The sequence below is a fragment of the Nerophis ophidion genome, linkage group LG19 (genome assembly GCF_033978795.1).
Source record: "Nerophis ophidion isolate RoL-2023_Sa linkage group LG19, RoL_Noph_v1.0, whole genome shotgun sequence".
NCBI classification, from domain to species: domain Eukaryota; kingdom Metazoa; phylum Chordata; class Actinopteri; order Syngnathiformes; family Syngnathidae; genus Nerophis; species Nerophis ophidion.
Genome location: NC_084629.1, coordinates 24,806,832 through 24,832,112, shown reverse-complemented (window position 1 = coordinate 24,832,112; position 25,281 = coordinate 24,806,832). Strand labels below are relative to the sequence as shown.

The window sequence follows — 25,281 nt, the reverse complement described above, 5'->3', positions numbered from 1 at the left end:
TGTTCAGGATAGCGCTATTCAATGCACACGTGATATTTATGTGTTCAGTGGAAAATAACATTGCACTGGCTTTGGTACAATGGAGAAATACTCTGAGTCACTAGAAAAGAAGTTCTTTACTCTTTACAAGGAGAAAACTGCCGTAATTGAATGTGAGGATCCTTATCAATAGAAATCACAACATCTTTCCTGATGTTTCATAGCTGGACTTGATGAATTTCGTAACTTTTCAACCCAAAATGGGAACTTTGAAGAACTTTCAAAGTTATGAGAGTCTACAAATAGAAAGTTATGATTGGTTTGTTTGTGGACGGTTTGTGATGTTTGTGTCTCTGTGTAAACCCAGTGGACATCGTGTTGTCAAGGCTAAAGTCATGCACCGACGGGGCTGTTATTTATCTTAAAATAATTTCTACTTACAAAATGTTCTTAATTTATAAATTACCTGAAATTAAATGATCCGAACAAACACAAAGTTGTCCATTGCACGTCACATCGGATCGGTTGAGTGCAGCAATCAATGCTCGCCTTCGCCGTTCATCCTTCTTTTCAGCCGTTTCCTCCTGTCCAGGAATAACCTGCGATAAAAGTATGTTTTATCTCTCCCAACTCGATTGTGGCATTATCAGTATCACTTGATGAATGTTAATGATTTAACAACAATTTACAAACAAAGTCTTCCAAAATGACCACCGGCAATACATTGTGGGAAATGTAGATACGCCCAAAGCCCTTGTATTAATAAGGAGTAATAAGGAATGAAATAATTAAATATCCATTGTGGGCAGAACGGTCGAACAGGGGTTAGTGCATGTGCCTCACAATACGAAGGTCCTGGGTTCGAAACTGGGCTCGGGATATTTCTGTGTGTAGCTTGCATGTTCTCCCCGTGACTGCGTGAGTTCCCTCTGTGTACTCCGGCTTCCTCCCACCTCCTGAGACATGCACCTGGGGATAGGTTGATTGGCAACACTAAATTGGCCCTAGTGTGTGAATGCGAGTGTGAATGTTGTCTGTCTATCTCTGGCTCTGCGATGAGGTGGCGACTTGTCCATGGTGTACCCCGTCTTCTGCCCGAATGCAGCTGAAATAGGCTCCAGCACCCCCCGCAACTCTGACAGGGACAAGCGGTAGAAAAATGGATGGATGGATGGATGGGCTGAATAAAACAATATCCTAAATGCTGGGTTGCAATCACATAACCCAGAGGCCCTTCCGGGTTTTAAGCGGTATTTGAGAGCAGGGGTCCCAAAACTACAGCCCTCTGTATATCCAGGTTTAAAAAAATAAAAAAGATATATATATATATTTTTTTTTCATTATTATTATTTTTTTAATTCTGTCTTTTCTAATAATTTTTTTACCGCTTGTTACTCTGGGTGTCTCTTAGCCGCTCAGGCAAATTATATTGTCTAAAAATATATATATATTTTTTTCATTATTATTTTTTTTTTTAAATCTGTCTTTTCTAATAATTTTTTTACCGCTTGTCACTCTGGGTGTCTCTTAGCCGCTCAGGCAAATTATATTGTCTAAAAATACATTTTACCATCGATAACGTGACATCGCGCTCGCCCGGCCAAATTTTTTTAACCCAATGCCCCCTAGTCAAAAAGTTTCGGGAGCCCTGGCCTGGGTTTATTTACCTGCATCAGTGCAAATCTGGGTGTATTTTGACAAATAGAGACAAATATACAAGCGTTCAGGAAAAAATATTTCAAATGGAATGGATATATTTTTGAAATTCAAGCCATTCATCATCACCAAGACATTCCTGCTCGCTTCGACATCACTGCCTTCGACACTTATAAGGATTTAAAGAAGAAAAGATTGGAAGCACATCATGTCTTTACATTTGGAGTAGTCCAAAAATTAAGTATTCATTTGTGATGTTGAAATTATTTGTGCATCGTCAAGCAACGTAAATTGACATATTGCTAATGATAAGAAGGATAAGTTGGGTATGTTCTTGATGCTAACAAATAGCACCAAACACGACATAATGTGGGCATCCATGTTGAATAAAGCACTTGGCATTTTCTGCACAACAACTAAGCTTTTGGTTTCTGTTTGAACCAACATTTACAATATTTATTACTCGGACTTAACATGACGTAATTTTTTATGCACCACCAAGGTCTTTATAGTTATAGTTAGGCATAGCAACCACAAAAAAACACAAACTAATACGATTTCTTGTCCTTTTTTCATGTTACGTTCCGCTCCCAAAAGAGACACACAGAAGATTTCTCAAACAAATCAAATGTTTAAACAAACATTTTACAGAGTGATTGCTGCAGACATGAGCATGGTCAGATTGTATTCCACAAGATGATGAAAGGGATATTTTTAAGAGTAATTTCCTTCGACACACTTTCGTTTTTTCCCCCGACTTTATCTTCATGAACCACTTCTTTCGGGACACTAATAGCTCTTTCCTACTTTTCTATTTGAACGACTAGAACACCTAAGAACAAAACAAAAGTTTATGCTCAAACTCTACACTCACTCTCAGTTGTTTAAATGTTACTCTCAAGCTCATAGACAGACATCTTATAAGTAGACGCAGCATCGACCGCTACTGCCGACTGGCGCTGACGAGACGTGGGGCCGCCATCTTGGAGTGGTGATCCACTCCACGCAGCGCAATTCATTTGGCAGGAGCAATGAACTGTCAGCGCATATAATTAATTTTACCTCGCTGAATACCACTGATTTTCACGCGTTTTTTTGTCATAAGTGTAGCTATGATAAAGGACATGTTTTGGCTTGTTTTATTATTCATAGTTTGCTTAACAGTAATAGAATATTATTTTATGCTACAAGTGACCAGACGTCCGAGATCAAAACTGGGCATATTGTCCCAGAGAAGGGGGGAAAAACGGTCAGCTACATTTAAATTGAAGAAACAATATGATTAGGTTATATCTACATGTGTATATCCTACAGAAACAATGTATAATAAATACATTAGATATCTATATATCTTAGGGACCTATAGACTGTATCTCTGTTGCTGCAGCAGCAGAAAGTTTATTCTGTCGTGACACTTTGTATTGATATTTTGTATTACATTCTTCCCTTAAATGATAATGTTTGGAGTGATTGTTTTATATGTATTTTTTATGTATGTCGCTTTGGATAAAAGTCCCACACATTTCACGAAGGTGGGTTACACAAAATTGGGTTAGAAAAGCTAGATTAAATTTAGATTTGTATAATCTGATTGTCTAGTTCAGTGGTTCTTAATTTGGGTTCGGTGAGTCGGCCTCAGGGGTTCGGTGGAGCCTCCGCCGCGGAGGTCAAGACACACCCGACTCATTGTGTAAACAAAAACTTCTTCCTATCGGCGTATTATGGATACCCTCAAACAATGTTCCCTCTATGCGTGAGCAAACGCAAAAAGTCCTTGAGCATTCAGTACAAGACCCTACTACTACAAGCCTACTAACCCTAACCCTATCATGTGAGTACACCTGTCCTAAACCTGACTAAATAACAAATTAAAGGTTTTATTATTATAATCAAATGACAGCTGTCATTTCCATGACATTATTTTCTAATATAAGTGTTTTGGCCTACAATGACAATAACAAAAAATATTGTTTTTAATGAGCTGTGTACTATAGTATGTCTGGGTGGAAAACGAAGAAAAGGAACAGACTTTGCTGTGAAAATAAATAAATTATTTAATTTGATCATTTATCATTTAAAAGGACATGAGAGTGGCACTTGCCGAGGTGAAGCCACGCATATCTGAACTGGTCTCTCAAAGGCAACAGCAGAAGTCACACTGATTTTCAGGTGTGTAATTCGTTGTGAGTGTATATACTGTGTAGGTTTTCTTCGCTCATTCACGGTTCATTTTGTGCACCAGTAAAAAACATTTAACTTTCCCTTGAATTTGAAAAAAACTGTATTTTTATTTTTCACTAAAGAAGGGTTCGGTGAATGCGCGTGTGTAACTGGTGGGGTTCGGTACCTCCAACAAGGTTAAGAACCACTGGTCTAGTTTACTAACATATTACCCACCCCCCGCCACACACACACACACAATCTGGACTGTGGTCCTAACTTTTACCCCTATTGGCTTTTACAATCTTCATCTTAATCATTTATTTCAACTTCATGTTATTCAAGTGTGACATTTTAAAATGTAATTAATTTCATTGACAAGCCAGGGCTTCACGGTGGCAGAGGGGTTAGTGCGTCTGCCTCACAATAGTCCTGGGTTCAATCCTAGGCTTGGGATCTTTCTGTGTGGAGTTTGCATGTTCTCCCTGTGAATGCGTGGGTTCCCTCCGGGTACTCCGGCTTCCTCCCACCTCCAAAAACATGCACTTGGGGATAGGTTGATTGGCAACACTAAATGGGTGAGTGAATGTGAGTGTAAATGTTGTCTGTCTGTCTGTGTTGGCCCTGTGATGAGGTTGCGACTTGTCCAGGGTGTACCCCGCCTTCCGCCCGATTGTAGCTGAGATAGGCGCCAGCGCCCCCCGCGACCCCAAAAAAGGAAATAAGCGGTAGAAAATGGATGGATGGATAAGCCAGGGTGTACCCCGCCTTCCGTCCGATTGTAGTTGAGATAGGCGCCAGCGCCCCCCGCAACCCCAAAAGGGAATAAGCGGTAGAAAATGGATGGATGGACAAGCAATTCCATCATGATCATACTCTTGTTTGCTAGCGGCTACGATTTCAGTACTATTGCAGATCTTAGCTCCTTCTCAACTCTGTGATAATATTCTTTTCACAAAATACAACCAATAGTACCTTAATGTTAAATCTTACTTGTGAAAAGTAAACCCCCGATTCCTATTTTCAACAGTACGCTCATTTGAGCAGGAAAACCCTGAACACCAGCCCGGCATCTTTGTTTTCTACCTGTCAACTGTCAGTTTAGGCTGCTCGCAGGCTTCTCATCACCACTTCAAGATGGTGGCCGAATTTCTCGCGTCACAGCAGCCAATGCTGCATTTACTTGACCATCATGTTAATTTAACCATCATGTTAATTTAACCGCGAAGAAGAAAAATGGATAAGATGTTATGTGCAACCCAGCTATATTATTTATTTGGAGTACCCCTGTTGACTATCTACCAGCAAAAAGGGGAATTCTATATACAGTGTGGATACACTCCCCTAAACCAACATAATAGCAAATAAACTGCATTTATTAGTATCATTATCGGTTATTAGAACGGTGTTAAACGTGTTACACAACAAGAACAAGCAGGAGCAGGCAGGCTAGCTAAAATAAGTAGCTCCTAACCTAGCATGAAGAAACACCAATAAACAAAATGGATAGTAAAGTTTCAGAAATGCAGCTGAAAAACAGGTTACAACAGAAAGTAAGCAGAAAATAACACGTAGATTAATAAGAGTGAAAGAGAAGATAACAACTCTTAACTTTTGATGTCGCAGCCGGAAGTACACTGCATAAAAAGGATGGGTCGATCCATAAATTAGTGGCGTCGACACCATGCCGATATCACCATATAATCGATACTAGAGTGGTTAGGAGGAGATTTTAATTTTCTGACAATAAGTATATTATAAGAAATATTTTCATTGTTTGCACATATTGTTAAATAATTGCTTAGACACAGGAGGACTTTGAGGGCAAAACGGATTTAAAAGACTATTGATTTATTTAATTGATTGATTGAAACTTTTATTAGTAGATTGCACAGTACAGTACATATTCCGTACAATTGACCACTAAATGGTAACACCCGAATAAGTTTTTCAACTTGTTTAAGTCGGGGTCCACGTTTATCAATTCATGGTAAATCGGGGTCCACGTAACGGATTGTGTACTATATACTTTGTTTCGCTCAAACAATTCAATGTAATAAAAAAAGAATAACAAAGTAGTTTAAATATTCTGTTGACATTGTTAAACCATCACTAACACTCACCATAAATATATAGAAAAGTTAACAATTAATACATGTGATCGGTATAGGTTTTGTTATTTGCTGATGCACTCCTGGATATTCAGTATCAGAAGCAGGAGCATAATCCCTGATCCAAACATCCTTACTTTCTACTGATCCACAAGTGCAATGGGTCCATGCACCGCCCTTTCAAAGTTTTGCAGAAATCAGTTGGGTAGTTTTTGCGCAATTCTGCAAAAAAATAATCATAATAAATAAACATGTAAACTGGCATTGGCACAATCCTTTCCTCCTCTGTACTCATCTATGCGCCAATTGAATTTACGAGTCATTCTGACTTGATTAGGCTACAGGTGGCTGCTATAGTAAATAACTGGCGGGAGGAACGATTGCATTGTTAATAAAAGCCAGGCTCACCAGCCCGCCCCCTTCAACCATGCAACAGTGTATGGTGCTTGAGAGTGGAACTACTTGAACACTACAGACTGTGCACAATAAAAATAGGTTAGTGAGCGTTTTTTATTATCATTTATATCGGCAGAAATTAAGGGTTTTTGTGTTACTTTAGCGAGCACCCCAGGGCATATTTTTTGCAAGCACGTGCGTGTGCATACATGCTGTACTATAATATACATTTACCCTTAAAGGTCATGTCAAGATGTGTCTTCTAGTCTTAGCTTACCCATAATTCTCTGAATGTAAATTATTTTCTTTTTCTTTAGAGATGACGTGACGGTGAGTAGACTTAAATGCTCATTGTGTCGCTACGCCCAGGCTACTTCCCATGACAGGAACACGCCGCCCGTGTTGCGATTTAAAAGGTCCGTGAGGATTGGCTGGATGGTCGACCTCGGAGGACCGTTTATTAGCCCGTTGTTAGAGCCCTTTGTTGAGAGGCAGGATGTGCAGGCCCGGCCTACACTGTGCAGTACCGGGGATGGGCTCAGCTAAAAGGTCAATGGATTTAAGTGCAAGTAAGCCATGTTTTAGTTACTTATTCACTTTGATTTATGGTACGTGCAAGCCAAAGCCCGCGTGCATTCTCGACATTGTAGAAGCGCAAGCGTCGTTAGCCATTCCTTCTTTTTTCTGATTAGAATATCATGTTTTCACATAGAAAACAATGGAAATGTGACTTTTTTAGGGCTGTCAAAGCTCATGCAATCATAACTATAATTTCCTTTAACGGCTATATTTTCTGACTCACGATCAGGAATAAGTATTGTTTACGGTACAAATTTTTTGTAAATAATATAAATTCAAATAAAAAATAGCTGATTAAGATAACTGATGATTATTTGTTATAACTTGTTTTATTATGACATTTCTTATTTTTTAACATTTCTTTATTGGATTTTTGACATGTACAGTCCAGAAATACAATTAAACACATGTCAAATATTCTTTTTTTTTCTCCCACAAACAAGTAACCCACAAAAATTATATAAAAAATATAAATAAAAAACATATTTAAAAAAGCATCCATCAGCGTTGTCAAATAAATACAAGCACATATTGACATTAAGCCACAGAAAATTGCACCCTTGAATGTCCCCAACATGGTGCAGCAATACACAAAGTCAGACAAAAGGCTCATCAATTACATAGCATTCAATTACTTTTCAATCGGGGATCGGTCTCTTTGACATATTTTAGGAAACCATCTCGTACTTCTGAAACTAATGTTCTCCAATTTTAAGGGAATAAAGAATATCTCTAATCCGGCGAGTGTGGCAGGAAGGTGCTGCAACCATCCAATTTAGCACAATGAGCCTTAAAGCCAACAAAGTAATGAATGTTTATTGTGATATTTCTGAAACTCATTTGCAAGTATACAACAGTAAGTTTGGATGGGTCAAATGCAGAGGACAAATTTCGCCACACCTAGTGTGTGTGTGACAATCATTGGTACTTTTTACTTTAAGTTTCACTTACAATTGCAAGTCCAAGACGTTATAGTATTGTATAGTTTACGGTGTGCTGGCTTGTCAGTTCAGTCATTCCTGAAAATTGTATTTTGCTGCGCCCTAAAAAGTGTCAACAATGTAAGTATTGTACTTCTTACACAGTAGTTTTATAGTAATGTGCCTCTTAGTTGTAGTTGTCATGAACAAATTTAGAGATGTTGAAATGACCATGCAAACTAGTTAATGCTAATCGATAGCGTGACAATAGCAAAGGCAATGTATATTAGCATCAAGCTAAAGCATTTTTGGAAAAGTGTAGCCTTAATTAACTTGATTTGGAGTGTTTTTTTAATTAAGTACTTTGTTGGCGTTGAAAATTGCAACATAACCTGGAGGTAGTTTGGCTGAATGTGGTTTCCGTGATCGTCAAGTGCCGAAGCGTTGAGTTTTACATGAATCAAGACCCGGTAGGACTGGCAGGATTCAGTCAGTACGCATCCCTACATGTGATTATTATTTTGTCATCGAAACAACTGTGAAACAAGTGCGGCAAAGCCTTACAGACAAATATTTTTGGTTGACACGAGTGCAGGAAAGTCTGGGTATACTTTCATTTTTTAGTCCATTTGTGTGAAGCCATTTAAAAAAGTTAATAAAGCTAACAATTTTTCCCCTTCAATGTTTACAGGATTACAAACATGATTTAAAGGGACACTTATTAAAAGATTAAAAAAGAACTTATATCTGCGATTAATTGCAACTAAATAAAAGTTAGCTATGGCAAAAAATGCGATTAATTACAATAAATTATATTTAAATTGTTTGACTGTCCAACAATTCTCGCTTTTTTATGAGTGTCATTAACTGTACTTAACTGGCTTTTTTTTTTAAACGTGTGAATAGAAATTAACCACTAATCATATTGAACAAACAAGCTAAATCAGCGGTGTCAAACTCATTTAAACCCAGGGGCCGCATGAAGGAAAATCCGTGCACACGTTGGCCGGACTATTAAAATCATGGCATTAAAACAAAAAAATAAAGACAACTTCAGCTTGTTTTCTTTGTCTTACTTTGGGCAAAAATAGAACAAACACATTTTGAAAATATTACAACAAAAATCAATCAATCAATCAATCAATCAATGTTTATTTATATAGCCCTAAATCACAAGTGTCTCAAAGGGCTGCACAAACCACAACGATATCCTCGGTAGAACCCACATAAGGGCAAGGAAAAACTTACCCCAGTGGTACGTCGGTGACAGTGACAATGATGACTATGAGAAACCTTGGAGAGGACCGCATATGTGGGCAACCCCCCCCCCCCCCCCCTCCCCTAGGGGACCGAAAGCAATGAATGTTGAGCGGGTCTAACATGATATTGTGAAAGTCCAATCCATAGTGGATCTAATGTAACCGTGAGAGTCCGGTCCAAAATGGATCCAATATAGTAGCGAGAGTCCCGTCCAAAGTGAAGCCAGCAACAAACCAACCCAAGCGGAGGCGGATCTGCAGCGCAGAGATGTCCCCAGCTGATACACAGGCTAGCGGTCCATCCTGGGTCCCGACTATGGACGAGCGGTCCAGCCTGGGTCCGGACTCTGGACAGCCAGTACTTCATCCATGGCCACCGGACCAGATCCCCTCCACAAGGGAGAGGTGGACAGAGGAGAAAAAGAAAACAAACGGCAGATCAACTGGTCTAAAAAGGGGGTCTATTTAAAGGCTAGAGTATACAAATGAGTTTTAAGATGAGACTTAAATGCTTCTAAAGCGGTAGAATCTCGAACTGTTACCGGGAGGGCATTCCGGAGTACTGGAGCCAGAATGGAAAACGCTCTGTAGCCCGCAGACTTTTTTTTGGGCTCTGGGAATCACTAATAAGCCGGAGTCCTTTGAACGCAGATTTCTTGCCGGGACATATGGTACAATACAATCGGCAAGATAGGCTGGAGCTAAACCGTGTAGTATTTTATACGTAAGTAGTAAAACCTTAAAGTCACATCTTAAGTGCACAGGAAGCTTGTGCAGGTGAGCCAGTACAGGTGTAATGTGATCAAACTTTCTTGTTCTTGTCAAAAGTCTAGCAGCCGCATTTTTTACCAACTGTAATCTTTTAATGCTAGACATGTGGAGACCCGAAAACAATACGTTACAGTAGTCGAGGCGAGACGTAACAAACGCATGGATAATGATCTCAGCGTCGTTAGTGGACAAAATGGAGCGAATTTTAGCGATATTATGGGGATGAAAGAAGGCCATTTTGGAAACGCTTTTAATGTGTGACTCAAAGGAGAGAGTTGGGTCGGAGATAGTACCCAGATTCGTTACAGAGTCTCCTTGTTTAATTGTTTGGTTGTCAAATGTTAAAGTTGTATTATTAAATAGAGGTCGGTGTCTAGCAGGACCGATAATCAGCATTTCCGTTTTTTTGGCGTTGAGTTGCAAAAAGTTAGCGGACATCAATTGTTTAATTTCATAAAGACACGCCTCCAGCTGACTACAGTCCGGCGTGTTGGTCAGCTTTAGGGGCATGTAGAGTTGGGTGTCATCAGCATAACAGTGAAATATAGAAAAAAATACCGGCAGCGGTAAAGTTTAGATCCATGAAGGAAAATAGGAAGTGAATTAATGTTTAGAGCTGAATAAATCGACATATGAATACATTTTAATATTTTTTGGGTAAATTCATGACAACCTTTTTCCAAAACACAATATAGAATGTGAGATAACAAGATAATGCATACATTTTTCATTCGTTTTCAAAACGGTTACAAAAAAGTGGGACCCCAAAAATTTACTGTGGTACCCAATTTTTATGACTTTAGGGACTCCATTTTGAAAATTCCTAGTGCCAACACTGATGGAGTATTGGTGCATGCAAAACAGCAGCAGGCGGCTGTGGACTGTGGGCCGGGTCTAATACTAATCAAATATCATCCCGGGGGCCGTAGATAATTATTTCAAAGTCAATGACTTTGACATCCCTGAGCTAAAAAGTCTAACTTTTAGGCAAAGTGTGAACTGAATGCGTAACATACCATTTTGATGGTGAAAAAGGTAAAAACAATAAAACCTTAGCTCGTAGATCCAGTGAAGCTGGAGTCATAGTGATTGTAGACAATTCTCACAAATAAACACATGCAGAACCAATGACCAAAACATTTTTTTACGCATCTTGACGCGTCTAAAGATTTCTGTCAAATTCCGAATTGTATTTGTTCATTGGATGGCGGTGTCAATTGGACGAATAAATTGTAGACCTGCCAACTCGGCAGGAACGTGTCACGCTTGTTTGGTTCCTGCTGGCTCAGGATGACATACCGGGGATGCCGGTGCCAATTATACCGATCGCAGACAAGTTACAACAGTTTAGAATAGAATGTGATAAATATACAGTCACTCACCATTGAACATTTCTTCATATTCAAGATTAATTACCACCTAATCAAAGGTTGGATCCCTGTGCTCGGTTCAGTCATTCGTTTTACAATTGAATGAACAATTTCAAGCTTTTACAGTTTTTGTGGGGAGAGTTTGGGGAATGCCCTGAGAGGTGTACTGGCTGGTCCACGACGATGACATGAAGCTGAACTTGTTCTGTGAAGACTCGCCATGGTAACATCAGCGATGTTTGTCCTCATTATCACCAGCCAAGTGCAGCACCAAAATGATGGAGTTATGTTAACGCAAAATGAGTAAACATTGCCGCTTTCAAGCCAGCTGTGAGTCGGCGGTGACTGTTTACTTGCCTAGAGACCATGTTTGGACCGAACTAGACAGTGTGCGCGCGCTCTGTCTCGACGAAGACGACTTTGACGTTTATTTAAATTGACAGCAGAGCGCAGCTGTAGTGAAATACAACAACATTTGATTATTACTGATTTTTTTTTTCTACAGATGTGGTTTATAGTTTTACATTTCTTCTGGCCGGGGGAAAAACACATCCAATACTCACGTTTTCTTTCGTCACTATTTGTCATCTGGTCTGGTGTTTTTTTTTGTTGTTTTTCTGGCAGGAAGTGCAGACAGACAGACCGGTCCTGAACGCGCTGAGAGACACCAGTAAGAACCGATTCAAAAACCCAAAGGACAAGCCCCCATCTGCCCACCTCCCCATCAAGGAGTATCAGGAGTTCTCTAAGAGTGAGTGCTCCACACCTAATTGTCTGTCTGGACAGTCGAGCAGTTCATACTTTGCATTTTCACATGGAAGAATAACAATAAAACACCCATTTGCAAAATTGCAAGGTTGTGTATTGGTAGCTTAACCAGCCAGGGAACTTCACTCCGCCCCCTTGTCACTTTTACGCCTTTCACTCTTTTGCAATGATTAGGGCCAAAGCAACAAAAAGATGCAAAGGCCCTATTGAAATTGCTTCGTTTACCGTATTTTTCGGATAATAAGTCACAGTTTTTTTCATAGTTTGGCCGGGGGTGCGACATATACTCCGGAGCGACTTATGTGTGAAAATATTAACACATTAGCGTAAAATATTAAATAATATTATTTATCTCATTCGCGGAAGAGACGAAGAAAATGTTAGCAATCGTCACACACACGCCAACCAATAAGAATTCGGCGGGGGAGGATCATGGCACAAGTGCATTGTGGGTCATGGGATGCTAACTGCTATATGCTATATGCTACTGCCGTAGCTATCAAAATGGATATTTTCAACGTTGCCGGTAACTTATAAAAACTGAGAAGGGCTGAACAAAAATGGCACCAAAAAAGGAAATCATGTACAGCAGATTACAAGCTGGACGTAGTGAAATATGCAGCAGAAATAATTTTGCCACACCTAGTGTGTGTGTGACAATCATTGGTACTTTAACTTTAACTTTAACTTTTAAAACGACAAGAGGAAGCGGCGCATACCTTTGGAGTTGGCAGAGTTGTTTAGAAGCGACATCGAGGAAGAAGATTTCATCGGATTTATCGATTAGGAGTGACAGATTGTTTGGTAAACGTATAGCATGTTCTATATGTTATAGTTATTTGAATGACTCTTACCATAATATGTTACGTTAACATACCAGGCACCTTCTCAGTTGGTTATTTATGCGTCATATAACGTACACTTATTCAGCCTGTTGTTCACTATTATTTATTTATTTTAAATTGCCTTTCAAATGTCTATTCTTGGTGTTGGATTTTATCAAATATATTTCCTCCAAAAATGTGACTTATACTCCAGTGCGACGTACCTGTATATATATGTTTTTTTCCTTCTTTATTATGCATTTTTGGCCGGTGCGACGTATACTCCGGAGCGATTTATAATCCGAAAAACACGGTATTATTATTCTCCCACTTCGATCGCATTTTTGAGGCCCCTAACAAGCACTAAAACTCACTTTTTTTCCTTTAAAATTAGGGGGGAAAAAATGCCCCTGCCATCAGATTCACGTATCGTTAGGGAAATCGCTGGAGACGTCTATATTGACCGTACGCACGTCAAACTCTAAAGATCCCAAGTTGAATAACTAACAGGAAGTAGGCCATCTTGGTTTCAGTCGGCCATTTTTAGGCCAAAAACAAGGGTCGGCTTCAACAAACTCTGACCAAGTGGTTAAAAAGACACATAACTAGACAGATGGGCGCTGATAAATTGCGAAAGCAAACTTTGATCTGCTGGTTCGTCACGAAACTTTCAACATTTCTTACTCGGCTCCACAATTTTAGATCTCAAAAAGAATTGGTTCAAATGATGAAGATGACTATCATACCTATTGAAACAGTCCATTTTCGTGGATGCAGCTAGTCCAAAACTCTGCAGCGAGAATTATGACCTGTACTAATTGAAGGACCCATACATCCCATATTTTAAAAGAAATTAATTAGCCGCCAGGGTCCTATCGGATCAAGTTTAAACAAGAGCCTTTTGTGTCGTTCTCGGCCGTACCAGGCCCTTAATGGCTGTCGAAGTGTCCCAATTTTTCAGATTATATCCTCAGCCATCCATTTTACAGGTGAGATGGATGATTTATGATATACAATAACCTTACAGGGAGCAGGGAAGCGAAGAAACAGCAGACCAGTCGATGATGTAAACATAGGGACACACTAAAGTGATCATATGCGCTGCTCTAAATAGTTTGTCCGTGTTAGCGCATATAATAATAACAATATCATCAATACTTGGTTAATATTCAAGTCACGCAATGTAAATGGAGCATTGTTGGCGCTTTTTGAATGGTTATCGGATTTTATGGACGGAATAGTGGAGCTCCCATTGGCGCCGCTGTAAGCAGACTTTTATTTACGTATACTTAATATTTAGAATGCAATAAAATAAATTAATCTGCCGTCATGTCTTTCATAATGATTGGGACCGGCAAGTAGGGGAAAATACTTGATTTTCCAGGAAAAATTGAGAAGTTTGACAGATTGGGTGCAACGATTAGTTGACAAAAATAATCAGTGATGGGCAAGCTACTTAGAAAATGTAGTAAGCTAAGCTAAAAAGTTACTCTGGATTGAATGTAGCTAAGCTACAGGGGAAGCTATCCCCGGAGAATTGTTGTAAACTACACTACAAAAGTAACTTGCTACATCAAAGCTACGTTTAACGACATTTCTATCTATGGGCCCACATGTATAATATCAATGTTCATGTAAGAGAGTAATGGACCCAATAAGGGGAAATAAAGGAAAATAATGCCTACATTAAACCGGTCCTTGGTGCAAAAAGTGTTTGGGACCCCTGCTTTAAAGGATGCCAGTCCGTTGTGTAAACCTTACTTCTCATCATATTCCAGAGTTGTGCTGGACAATGATTTGAGAGTCTGTGGCTTTTAACTCATTGGCTAACACTGCTCAACAAAACTCTCTCCTACCTTTTATCTGTGTGGACTATTTGATCTTACATTCTCTGGCAAAGCCCTGAGGGGCGGTGTTGTCTTATTGAGTCACCGCAACTCTGGTTGACTATTTACCTTCCTTTGTGTACTACAGTAGCTGTCAATAATAGCAACCAAATCTACTTAATGTAGAACAGAGCTGGGCAAATATTTTGACTTAGCGGTCAGACTGTGGAAAAAAAACGTGTCTGGGAGGCCAATGTATATGTGTGTTTAAATGATATACACACATTCAGATGTAAAAATATGCTGAACAGTATGCGTGTTTGAGTCCCTTTTTTCAGGAACACTAATACCAAAAGTCAATGTCCGATAGAATTCTAAAATCAGACCACCTCAAAAAAAACAAAATGGAATTTTACAGTTTTTTTACTAAATGGGACACCCAAAATGTACATGAAAATAAGAAAGTGGGATTTACAATATCAACTATGAACAATAAAACACTGAATATTAACAACATATGAAAATCACTCCTCTTTTACTTCTCAGACCAGCTCCTCAGATAGTTGTGTATCTTTTACAATCACGCAAAACACAACAAAAATATAGCAAACTGCAAAATATGAATGCAAAGTGTAACAATCACCTACATTATGATATATTATCACTTTTATGCAGAAATTTGTTGTAAAATTCTGCTTCCGCATCTGTTTCTGACACACACTTTTTGGGCTGGCTGCTCTGAAAACAAACCCCGGTCACTCGGCTTTGTTCCTCGTCTGAGCTGCTGTGACTTAAATTACCATAATAACTCGTATAACACTGAAAAGCGCAGATTTCAACCACTGAAATACTTTCTATAGTTCAAGACTTATGGTAATTTAAAAACAGCACTGCACATCTTAATGGCTTAGTTTAGTTTAGTTCAGGGGTCGGCAACCTTCAGCATAGAAAGAGCCATTGGAGCTCATTTCCCCCAAATAAAACCCACCTAGAGCCACAAACTCTGTTAGATTCCTAAAATGACGATAACACCACTTTTAGTTTCCTTACACGTGTGCTATAGCAGTTCTCCCCAACCTTTTTGTCAGGAAAAAGGGACGTTTTTGTCATGAAAAAGGGAGGTTTTTGTGGTTGGTGCACTAATTGTAAGTTTATATTGTGTTTTTTATGTTGATTTAATTAAAAAAAAAATGTATATATGTATTATTATTATTATTTTTTTTTTAAATAAAAATTAATAAAAAATTATTCTGCGGCCCGGTGGTTGGGGACCACTGTGCTATAGGATTTGTGAAATCAAACACTTATTTGATTTAGTTCTGTGTATAACAAAGCAAATCATCAAATTATTTTGAATATTAGAAACAAAATACATGGTTCCTTCCCTTATTAATGAATAAAAAAATAAAAATCAACTCATTCCAATATACTGAAGGTATATGACTACGGCATGTTCGTTTGACAAAAAATTTAAAACAACTACCAAGTTAGTCATCAATAAAAACAGCAAATTGATAAAAATTTAAGTAAATAAAACCTTTCTCTTTTTTGATCTGTCCATTGCTTGGGGTTGACCGCTAAAAACAATTCAATTGCATGGCAGCCAGAAATGTCGCATAAGGGCTGTGACATACATTTCCATCGACAATATATTCAAAATGTGTTTTATTTTACTATGACAAGATCTCAGAACTCTCCAAAATAACAACGGTTAAATTCAAATGAACTAACTACCGTATTTTTCGGAGTACAAATCGCTCCGGAGTATAAGTCGCACCTGCCGAAAATACATAATAAAGACGGGAAAAAACATATATAAGTCGCACTGGAGTATAAGTCGCATTTTGGGGGGAAATTTATTTGATAAAACCCAACACCAAGAATAGACATTTGAAAGGCAACTTAAAATAAATAAAGAATAGTGAACAACAAGCTAAATAAGTGTACGTTATATGACGCATAAATAACCAACTGAGAAGGTGCCTGGTATGTTAACGTAACATATTATGGTAAGAGTCATTCAAATAACCATAACATATAGAACATGCTATACCTTTACCAAACAATCTGTCACTCCTAATTGCTAAATCTCATGAAATCTTATACGTCTAGTCTCTTACTTGAATGAGCTAAATAATATTATTTGATATTTTACGGTAATGTGTTAATAATTTCACACATAAGTCGCTCCTGAGTATAAATCGCACCCCCGGCCAAACAATGAAAACACTGCGACTTATAGCCCGAAAAATACGGTAAATAAAATGAAATAAAATAGATCAAGTAACCATTATTTGTTGACGATCGGTTTCAAAGCCAAAGGGAGCCAAGGCGGAGGCCTGAAAGAGCCGCATGCGGCTCCTGAGCCGTGGGTTGAAGACCCCTGGTTTAATTAAAGGTCTAAAAGAATTATGTAGAATGTCTGGATTGAAAATCTTAATGCCCAGGTCTGATGTAGAACATCCGTCACTTTTTTATGTACACGCTTCCCCAAAGCGGAAGACAAAGAGTTCGATTAAAAAGGCGCCAGGAACCAGGAAACGATGCATTATAAAAAGCCGACCACACATAACGCTGTAGCATAAACCAGGCTTTCCACAACATGATTGACAAAACACGTTTTAAGGATTTTTTTTTAGCAAAACTGATTTTCCCAACCCATCCTAAGACTGGATGTTCTGCTACTGTAATTTCCTGTTTACACATTTGTTCCATTTGATTTGCCTCAAGTTTTTCCCCATCTCACAACAAATTGCTGCAACGTTTAACCGCACTAAGCCGCTCTCTTCTATCGCAGAGGGTGAGCCAAAGGCCATCACCATCGACTGGGACGAGGTGCGCGGGTACCGCCACAGGATGAACTACGAAAAGGGCAAACTTCTCGTGGTCAAGTCGGGCTTCTACTACGTTTACGCCAAGACCTGCTTCCGCTACTACAAGTATGTCCCGGAGGACGGCGGGCAGGGCGGCGGAGGGCCCTCGGTGGACGTGAGCAACACGCAGCTCATCCAGTACATCTACCACGAGAGGATCAAGCAGAACAGCAAAGTGGACCTGCTGATGAAGACGGGCAGCACCATGCGCTGGGACAACACCAGCTACAACATGTACTGCGCCCAGCAGGGCCGAGGCCTCTGGCTTGATCAGGGTGACGCCTTGTTTGTCACCGTGTCCAACGCTTGGATGCTGGACCCGGAGGGAGTAGGGACGTACTTTGGCGCCGTAAAGTTGGGCAACTGACAAGGTCGACGTGTGGGACGCCACCATGCTACTGAAGTGACGCAAAAGGAACCACTGATAGTGACTTAGAAAAAAAAAAACATTTGATAGTTTTTTACCACATAGCCTTTGAGTCCAAACTCTGGACAAAACCACCCTCAACCCGGTCCAAAGTAGCACTGGATTCTTGAAAGGTATTCCTGCGCCTGGTATTCATTAAGACTGCATGTTCATTGGTTGTTTGTTTGTCTGCACCGGTGATACAAACAAAGGAAGTGAGTGAGGAGCGCATTGGCAAAAGGAGATGGGTGTCATCATGGAAACATTGAAACTGACGCAGCATCTGTTTGTACTTTAACACCAGCGGGATGAAATCACATGACCAAAGTAATCCCTCAACCACAGCTGTCAATGTTTTCCAGAAAAAGGTTGCCGTTGGTGTGAACGAGGCGGGGGCGTGATGAGGCGTCTTCGCGACGGCTACGTTTACATGGACAATGTTGATCCCCCGCCCCCTAAAAAAGCTGCGACAACACTATTCCATGTTTACTTCAAGCATCGTGTGTTGAAACTCACTGGTATCTAAGTTTTAGTTTGTAATCCATCCCAAAAAGGTCAGACAAAAGCAAATCGTGCAGAAAAACGGAAACATCTAAATAATAAGTTTGACACAAAATCTGCATGCAAAACACATCAAGAGGAGCCAGATGAGGTGGTTCGGGCATCTGGTCAGGATGCCACCCGAACGCCTCCATAGGGAAGTGTTTAGGGCACGTCCAACCGGTAGGAGGCCACGGGGAAGACTATGTCTCCCGGCTGGCCTGGGAACGCCTCGGGATCCCCCGGGAAGAGCTGGACCAAGTGCCTGGAGAGAGGAAAGTCTGGGCTTCCCTGCTTAGGCTGCTGCCCCCGCGACCCAACCTCAGATAAGCAGAAGATGGATGGATGGAAAACACATCTTATACAGAATAATTACATAATGACAGATAAAATCGATAAGTGAATATTTTAGCTACATGACTGTTGTTCGCAAAGATGGTGAAGAGAAATAACCCATTTTGCTGTTCAGTAGATAATTCTCAACGTGGGCACTGTACTTCGTAATGCGGAATGTTTGACTGCACGATTAACTAGCCTCCATATGAAAACCGTGGGCAAACTTTAGGCAAAAGCATTCGCCTCAAACCGAATCATACGAAAAATGGGGCGTACCAAATCAGAAGTACCGCTGTACTGTACGTTATTAGCTGTAGGGATAGGTACCAAATCAAGTATTCTTTTTGGCACCAATTCACGTGATGGTGCCTTATCACGGTACCTGGGTTGCGCATGACATCACGCCTGGTTGCTGACTCAGCCGGTTCTTCGCACTTTGGCCCTTGGCAATCACTCCAGCAGCACAAAGTAATTAACTCAAAATGTCTCAACGTAAGTAAAATAAGGCTCCGCTTTTCTAAATTGTGCTAGCTTGATGCTAATACATTGGCTTTGCTATTGACATCCTACTGTTTGGCATTAGTGATTTTTCATGGCGATTTTCGACATGTCCACATTTTTAAATAAAAACTACAACTAAGATGCATGTTACAAATATAACAGCTGGTGCGTAAGTACAATACTTACACTATTAACACTTTTTAGGTCGCAACAAAATACAACAACTATGGACTACTGTCATCGAACATCTTTAACAGCTTGAAGTCATACTTGCAAATGATAATATAAACATAATGAAAGAAGATATAACAACTGGACAGCAATTATAATCAGCTCATGTTTAAATATTGCAATAAAAATGTAATTGAATTACCAAAAACAATTATTAATTAATACACACACAAAAGTAAAGAAATTGATATCGTTGATTATCGGTATCATTTCCCAGACACCAGGAATTGGTCCTGTATTGGTTCAACTCTGAACGGTACCCATCCCTAATTAGCTGTAACCAATGTCAGGCTCTTCACCCCTCAGAGAACCAGGACCACATGAACTGCGTTGGCATCTCCATTTTACATCCTTTCACGATGCAAAATGCTTACATATTAGCAGCATGTTTTCAATAAAGTCTAGCATCACAAACTCAAATAATTAAAAATGACGTGTAAAACATTTGTGCCGCCATAACGAATCTTGGGAAATGCGATGCATACTGACACAAACAAAACGGGGGAAAACAAAGCTGCATTTGAAGGCTCATTCCAATTGTTGTGATGACAAATGCCTTCAAAAGTAGGATGCAATCCTTTGAACTTGGGGACACAGCAATTATCTCCGAACATGAAGCAGAACTATTCCATCATAAAGTAAGTCCAGAAGCGTGTCTTCTTTTTAGCGGTCATTGGGTTTGGGATTTGAACATCTTTTGCCAAATGTCACTTAACAGCAAAACCGACAAACAACAAAAACAGTACTGGTGGATTCAAGGAGCCTGACTCATTTCATTGTGGTTCAGGGCTTTTACGTCAGGGTTATCCTGATTGGGTGGGAATCGCAATATTCAGGTCCATGTAAACGTAGCCTGCCGCGTTTTCATCAGCACCGCTGGAATGAGCTGGTCATTGGATTCGACGTTTTAGCGTCACAAGTGTACTCATGTCCATCTTTTGACATTTTGACTGCATTTTCGACAAACATGGTTGCTTCTACGTGTGACGGTCAACAAGCGATGCAGATAGCTGGCCTGTCTGTCCTTGATTGACACGAGAGAAGAAAAAAAAGACTCTTTTACAAAGTGGAACCAAATTGACTTTGGTTTCATCTTTAACTTAATTTTGGTTTTCATTTGGCTCTCCATTGAGGTAAATGGGAATATGCACTAACTATTTATTTATTAGCCATAGAAGTACAGAGGCGGGTCATTGATACAGTGGCCTTTCGGCTGTAAAAGAAAACCAAACAAAAACATAAAAAAACAATAAGTCATGTATATATTCTTTTTGTCTGTACACCATTCATAATGCAGCACTTAGGAAATAGTAGGCACGCTTTTTTGTTAAAAGAAAAAACACAGGGGCTTCATTTTCTAATTCCATATTTATGTATCTCAGTTCTGACAATTGTGTCGCCTCGTTAGAAGCAATATGAATTTATTGTTCATCCGCAAAGATTGTAGCATACCTGATTTCTACAGACAGATGTTTTTTGTTTTTGTTTTAATTTATGTTTGTGTATGTTTTAATAAAAATACTACTTTTGTAATATAGATTGTTTTGTGTGTTGTACCGGAGTGATGTGGGCACACATTGAAATCCACATTTTCCTGACACTCATTAGCACCGATTTCAGATAGAACTGCCACTGGTGGGGTGGCGCTTCCTGCAGACATCTGTCCTGCCAACAAAAAATATGGAGTAAAGATGGGATTTATGTTTTTTTGGAGGAACCTTGAGGAGCCATTGCTTTTAAAGAGCTGTTCCTTGTTATTATAACTTTAACGGTTTATTTTTTTCTTTTTTATCAAGGAAGCAATCACAAGTATCAGTTATATACGGGGTTGGCAATCTAAAAAGTTGAAAGAGCCATATTGGACCAAAAATACCCAAAAATCTGCCTGGAGCCGGAAAAAATATATCGTATTTCCTTGAATTGCCGCAGGGCATATAGTATGCGCCTGCCTTGAATTACTGCCTGGTCAAACTCGCTTCCCAAAATAATTAGCGCATGCTTAGTATTACCGCCTACTCAAACTCATGACGTCACGAGTGACACTTCCCCTGTCATCATTTTCAAAATGGAGGAGGCTGATTTCAATACCGGTAATTTGAAATCGCATAAAGGGAAGAAGATTAAGAGCTATTCAGTAGTATTTAAGGTCCAAGCTTACATCACACTCAAATTTTTACTGCATACCTTTGATAAGTGCAGGAGTGAGAAGAGGTTTTAAAAGAATTAGCGCATGCTTACTTTTACCGCATGCCTTTGATAAGCGCAGGAGTGAGAAGAGGTTTTAAATTAATTAATTAGCACCCCGGCGGCAATTCAAGGAAATACGGTAAGTGTTATAATATAGGAAACACATGATGTAAGTGTCTATATTAGCCTACTATCAAAATGACCATGTGTCGCAGGCTGACACAGATTTTTGTTGACAGAAATGTAGTATTTATTGTACACATTTTTACATCATAGGAAAACATTAATAAAACGGAAGTTTCTCTGAGGGTGAGATAACTCTTGGAAGTTACTGGCCAAAAGGTATAGATGGGTGTATCCAAGTTACAGGAAACGGTAGGCTGTCTTCTTCTAATGGAACTATTACAATATTTGCAAGCTGGTTAATGTTTGCTGTGGTCTGGAACAAAATGGCACACAAAAAACTATCAGATTCAGTATATTACATACAGATAATGTGTCATGAGACATGCAAACAAATTAAATAGGTAAAGTAATATAAATTAACTCAAATATACCTACAGAACGAGACATAATGATGCAATAAGTACATACAGTACTCAATAGCACGTTAGCACCAATTAGCTCGCAGTCATGCAGTGACCAAATATGCCTGGTTAGCACTCCAACAAGTCAATAACATCAACAAAGTTCACCTTTGTGCATTCACGCACAGCAATTTTAGTTTGGTGGACAAAAAGAAACAAATGCTTTGCTGTGACGGTTGTAAACAAACTACGGTGAGTTCAATGACCGCCGAAATTAGTAGGACAAAACAGCGCTCCCAAGAGCTAGCTTCTGTAGCCGAGGATCGGACCGCCAAGTGCCCTGCCTTCGGCTGTCGCCCAGCTCACAATGCACCCGACCTCTATGGCCCCTGCTATGGGTGGTGAGCCCATTGGAGGGGTGACCCACAATTCTTGTTTCCCCCCGGCTCAAAGCCTGTACGTTGGAGTTCAACCCGGTGGACGAAAGGGTAGCCCCCCTCCGCCTTCGGGTGGGGGGACGGGTCCTGACTGTTGTTTGTGCTTATGCACCAAACAGCAGTTCAGAGTACCCACCCTTTTTGGGAACACTCGAGGGAGTACTGGAAAGTGCTCCCCCGGGTGATTCCCTTGTCCTACTGGGAGACTTCAACGCTCATGTTGGCAACGACAGTGAAACCTGGAGAGGCGTGATTGGGAAGAATGGCCGCCCGGATCTGAACCCGAGTGGTGTTTTGTTATTGGAGTTTTGTGCTCGTCACAGTTTGTCGATAACAAACACCATGTTCAAACATAAGGGTGTCCATATGTGCACTTGGCACCAGGACACCCTAGGCCGCAGTTCCATGATCGACTTTGTAGTTGTGTCATCGGATTTGCGGCCTCATGTTTTGGACACTCGGGTGAAGAGAGGGGCGGAGCTTTCTACCGATCACCACCTGGTGGTGAGTTGGCTGCGATGGTGGGGGAGGATGCCGGACAGACCTGGGAGGCCCAAACGCATTGTGAGGGTCTGCTGGGAACGTCTGGCAGAGTCTCCTGTCAGACAAAGTTTCAATTCCCACCTCCGGAAGAACTTTGAACATGTCACGAGGGAGGTGCTGGACATTGAGTCCGAGTGGACCATGTTCCGCACCTCTATTGTCGAGGCGGCAGATCGGAGCTGTGGCCGCAAGGTAGTTGGTTCCTGTCGGGGCGGCAATCCTAAAACCCCTTGGTGGACACCAGCGGTGAGGGATGCCGTCAAGCTGAAGAAGGAGTCCTATCGGGTCCTTTTGGCTCATAGGATTCCGGAGGCAGTGGACAGGTACCGACAGGCCAAGCGGTGTGCAGCTTCAGCGGTCGCGGAGGCAAAAACTCGGACATGGGAAGAGTTCGGGGAAGCCATGGAAAACGACTTCCGGACGGCTTCGAAGCGATTCTGGACCACCGTCCGCCGCCTCAGGAAGGGGAAGCAGTGCACTATCAACACCGTGTATGGTGCGGATGGTGTTCTGCTGACCTCGACTGCGGATGTTGTGGATAGGTGGAAGGAATACTTCGAAGACCTCCTCAATCCCACCAACACGTCTTCCTATGAGGAAGCAGTGCCTGGGGAATCTGTGGTGGACTGTCCTATTTCTGGGGCTGAGGTCGCTGAGGTAGTTAAAAAGCTCCTCGGTGGCAAGGCCCCAGGGGTGGATGAGATCCGCCCGGAGTTCCTTAAGGCTCTGGATGCTGTGGGGCTGTCTTGGTTGACAAGACTTTGCAGCATCGCGTGGACATCGGGGGCGGTACCTCTGGATTGGCAGACCGGGGTGGTGGTTCCTCTCTTTAAGAAGGGGGACCGGAGGGTGTGTTCCAACTATCGTGGGATCACACTCCTCAGCCTTCCCGGTAAGGTTTATTCAGGTGTACTGGAGAGGAGGCTACGTCGGATAGTCGAACCTCGGATTCAGGAGGAACAGTGTGGTTTTCGTCCTGGTCGTGGAACTGTGGACCAGCTCTATACTCTCGGCAGGGTTCTTGAGGGTGCATGGGAGTTTGCCCAACCAGTCTATATGTGCTTTGTGGACTTGGAGAAGGCATTCGACCGTGTCCCTCGGGAAGTCCTGTGGGGAGTGCTCAGAGAGTATGGGGTATCGGACTGTCTTATTGTGGCGGTCCGTTCCCTGTACGATCAGTGCCAGAGCTTGGTTCGCATTGCCGGCAGTAAGTCGAACACATTTCCAGTGAGGGTTGGACTCCGCCAAGGCTGTCCTTTGTCACCGATTCTGTTCATAACTTTTATGGACAGAATTTCTAGGCGCAGTCAAGGCGTTGAGGGGTTCCGGTTTGGTAACCGCAGGATTAGGTCTCTGCTTTTTGCAGATGATGTGGTCCTGATGGCTTCATCTGACCGGGATCTTCAGCTCTCGCTGGATCGGTTCGCAGCCGAGTGTGAAGCCACCGGAATGAGAATCAGCACCTCCAAGTCCGAGTCCATGGTTCTCACCCGGAAAAGGGTTGAGTGCCATCTCCGGGTTGGGGAGGAGACCCTGCCCCAAGTGGAGGAGTTCAAATACCTAGGAGTCTTGTTCACGAGTGAGGGAAGAGTGGATCGTGAGATCGACAGGCGGATCGGTGCGGCGTCTTCAGTAATGCGGACGTTGTACCGATCCGTTGTGGTGAAGAAGGAGCTGAGCCGGAAGGCAAAGCTCTCAATTTACCGGTCGATCTACGTTCCCATCCTCTCCTATGGTCATGAGCTTTGGGTCATGACCGAAAGGATAAGATCACGGGTACAAGCGGCCGAAATGAGTTTCCTCCGCCGTGTGGCGGGGCTCTCCCTTAGAGATAGGGTGAGAAGCTCTGCCATCCGGGAGGGACTCAAAGTAAAGCCGCTGCTCCTCCACATCGAGAGGAGCCAGATGAAGTGGTTCGGGCATCTGGTCAGGATGCCACCCGAACGCCTCCCTAGGGAGGTGTTTAGGGCACGTCCAACCGGTAGGAGGCCACGGGGAAGACCCAGGACACGTTGGGAAGACTATGTCTCCCGGCTGGCCTGGGAACGCCTCGGGATCCCCCGGGAAGAGCTAGACGAAGT

The 25,281-nt window shown here is 41.3% G+C and overlaps 1 protein-coding gene across 1 annotated transcript in view; it reads left to right on the top strand.

Moving 5' to 3' along the window:
• Positions 1-21,043, top strand: part of tnfsf11 (TNF superfamily member 11) — a 29,655-nt gene extending 8,612 nt beyond the window's left edge. The window contains exons 3-4 of the mRNA XM_061879643.1: positions 11,826-11,952; positions 17,417-21,043. Coding sequence (XP_061735627.1) covers positions 11,826-11,952; positions 17,417-17,859 — 570 coding nt within the window. The 3' untranslated portion in view covers positions 17,860-21,043. The remainder of the gene's footprint in view (positions 1-11,825; positions 11,953-17,416) is intronic.
• The last annotated feature ends 4,238 nt before the right edge of the window (positions 21,044-25,281 follow it).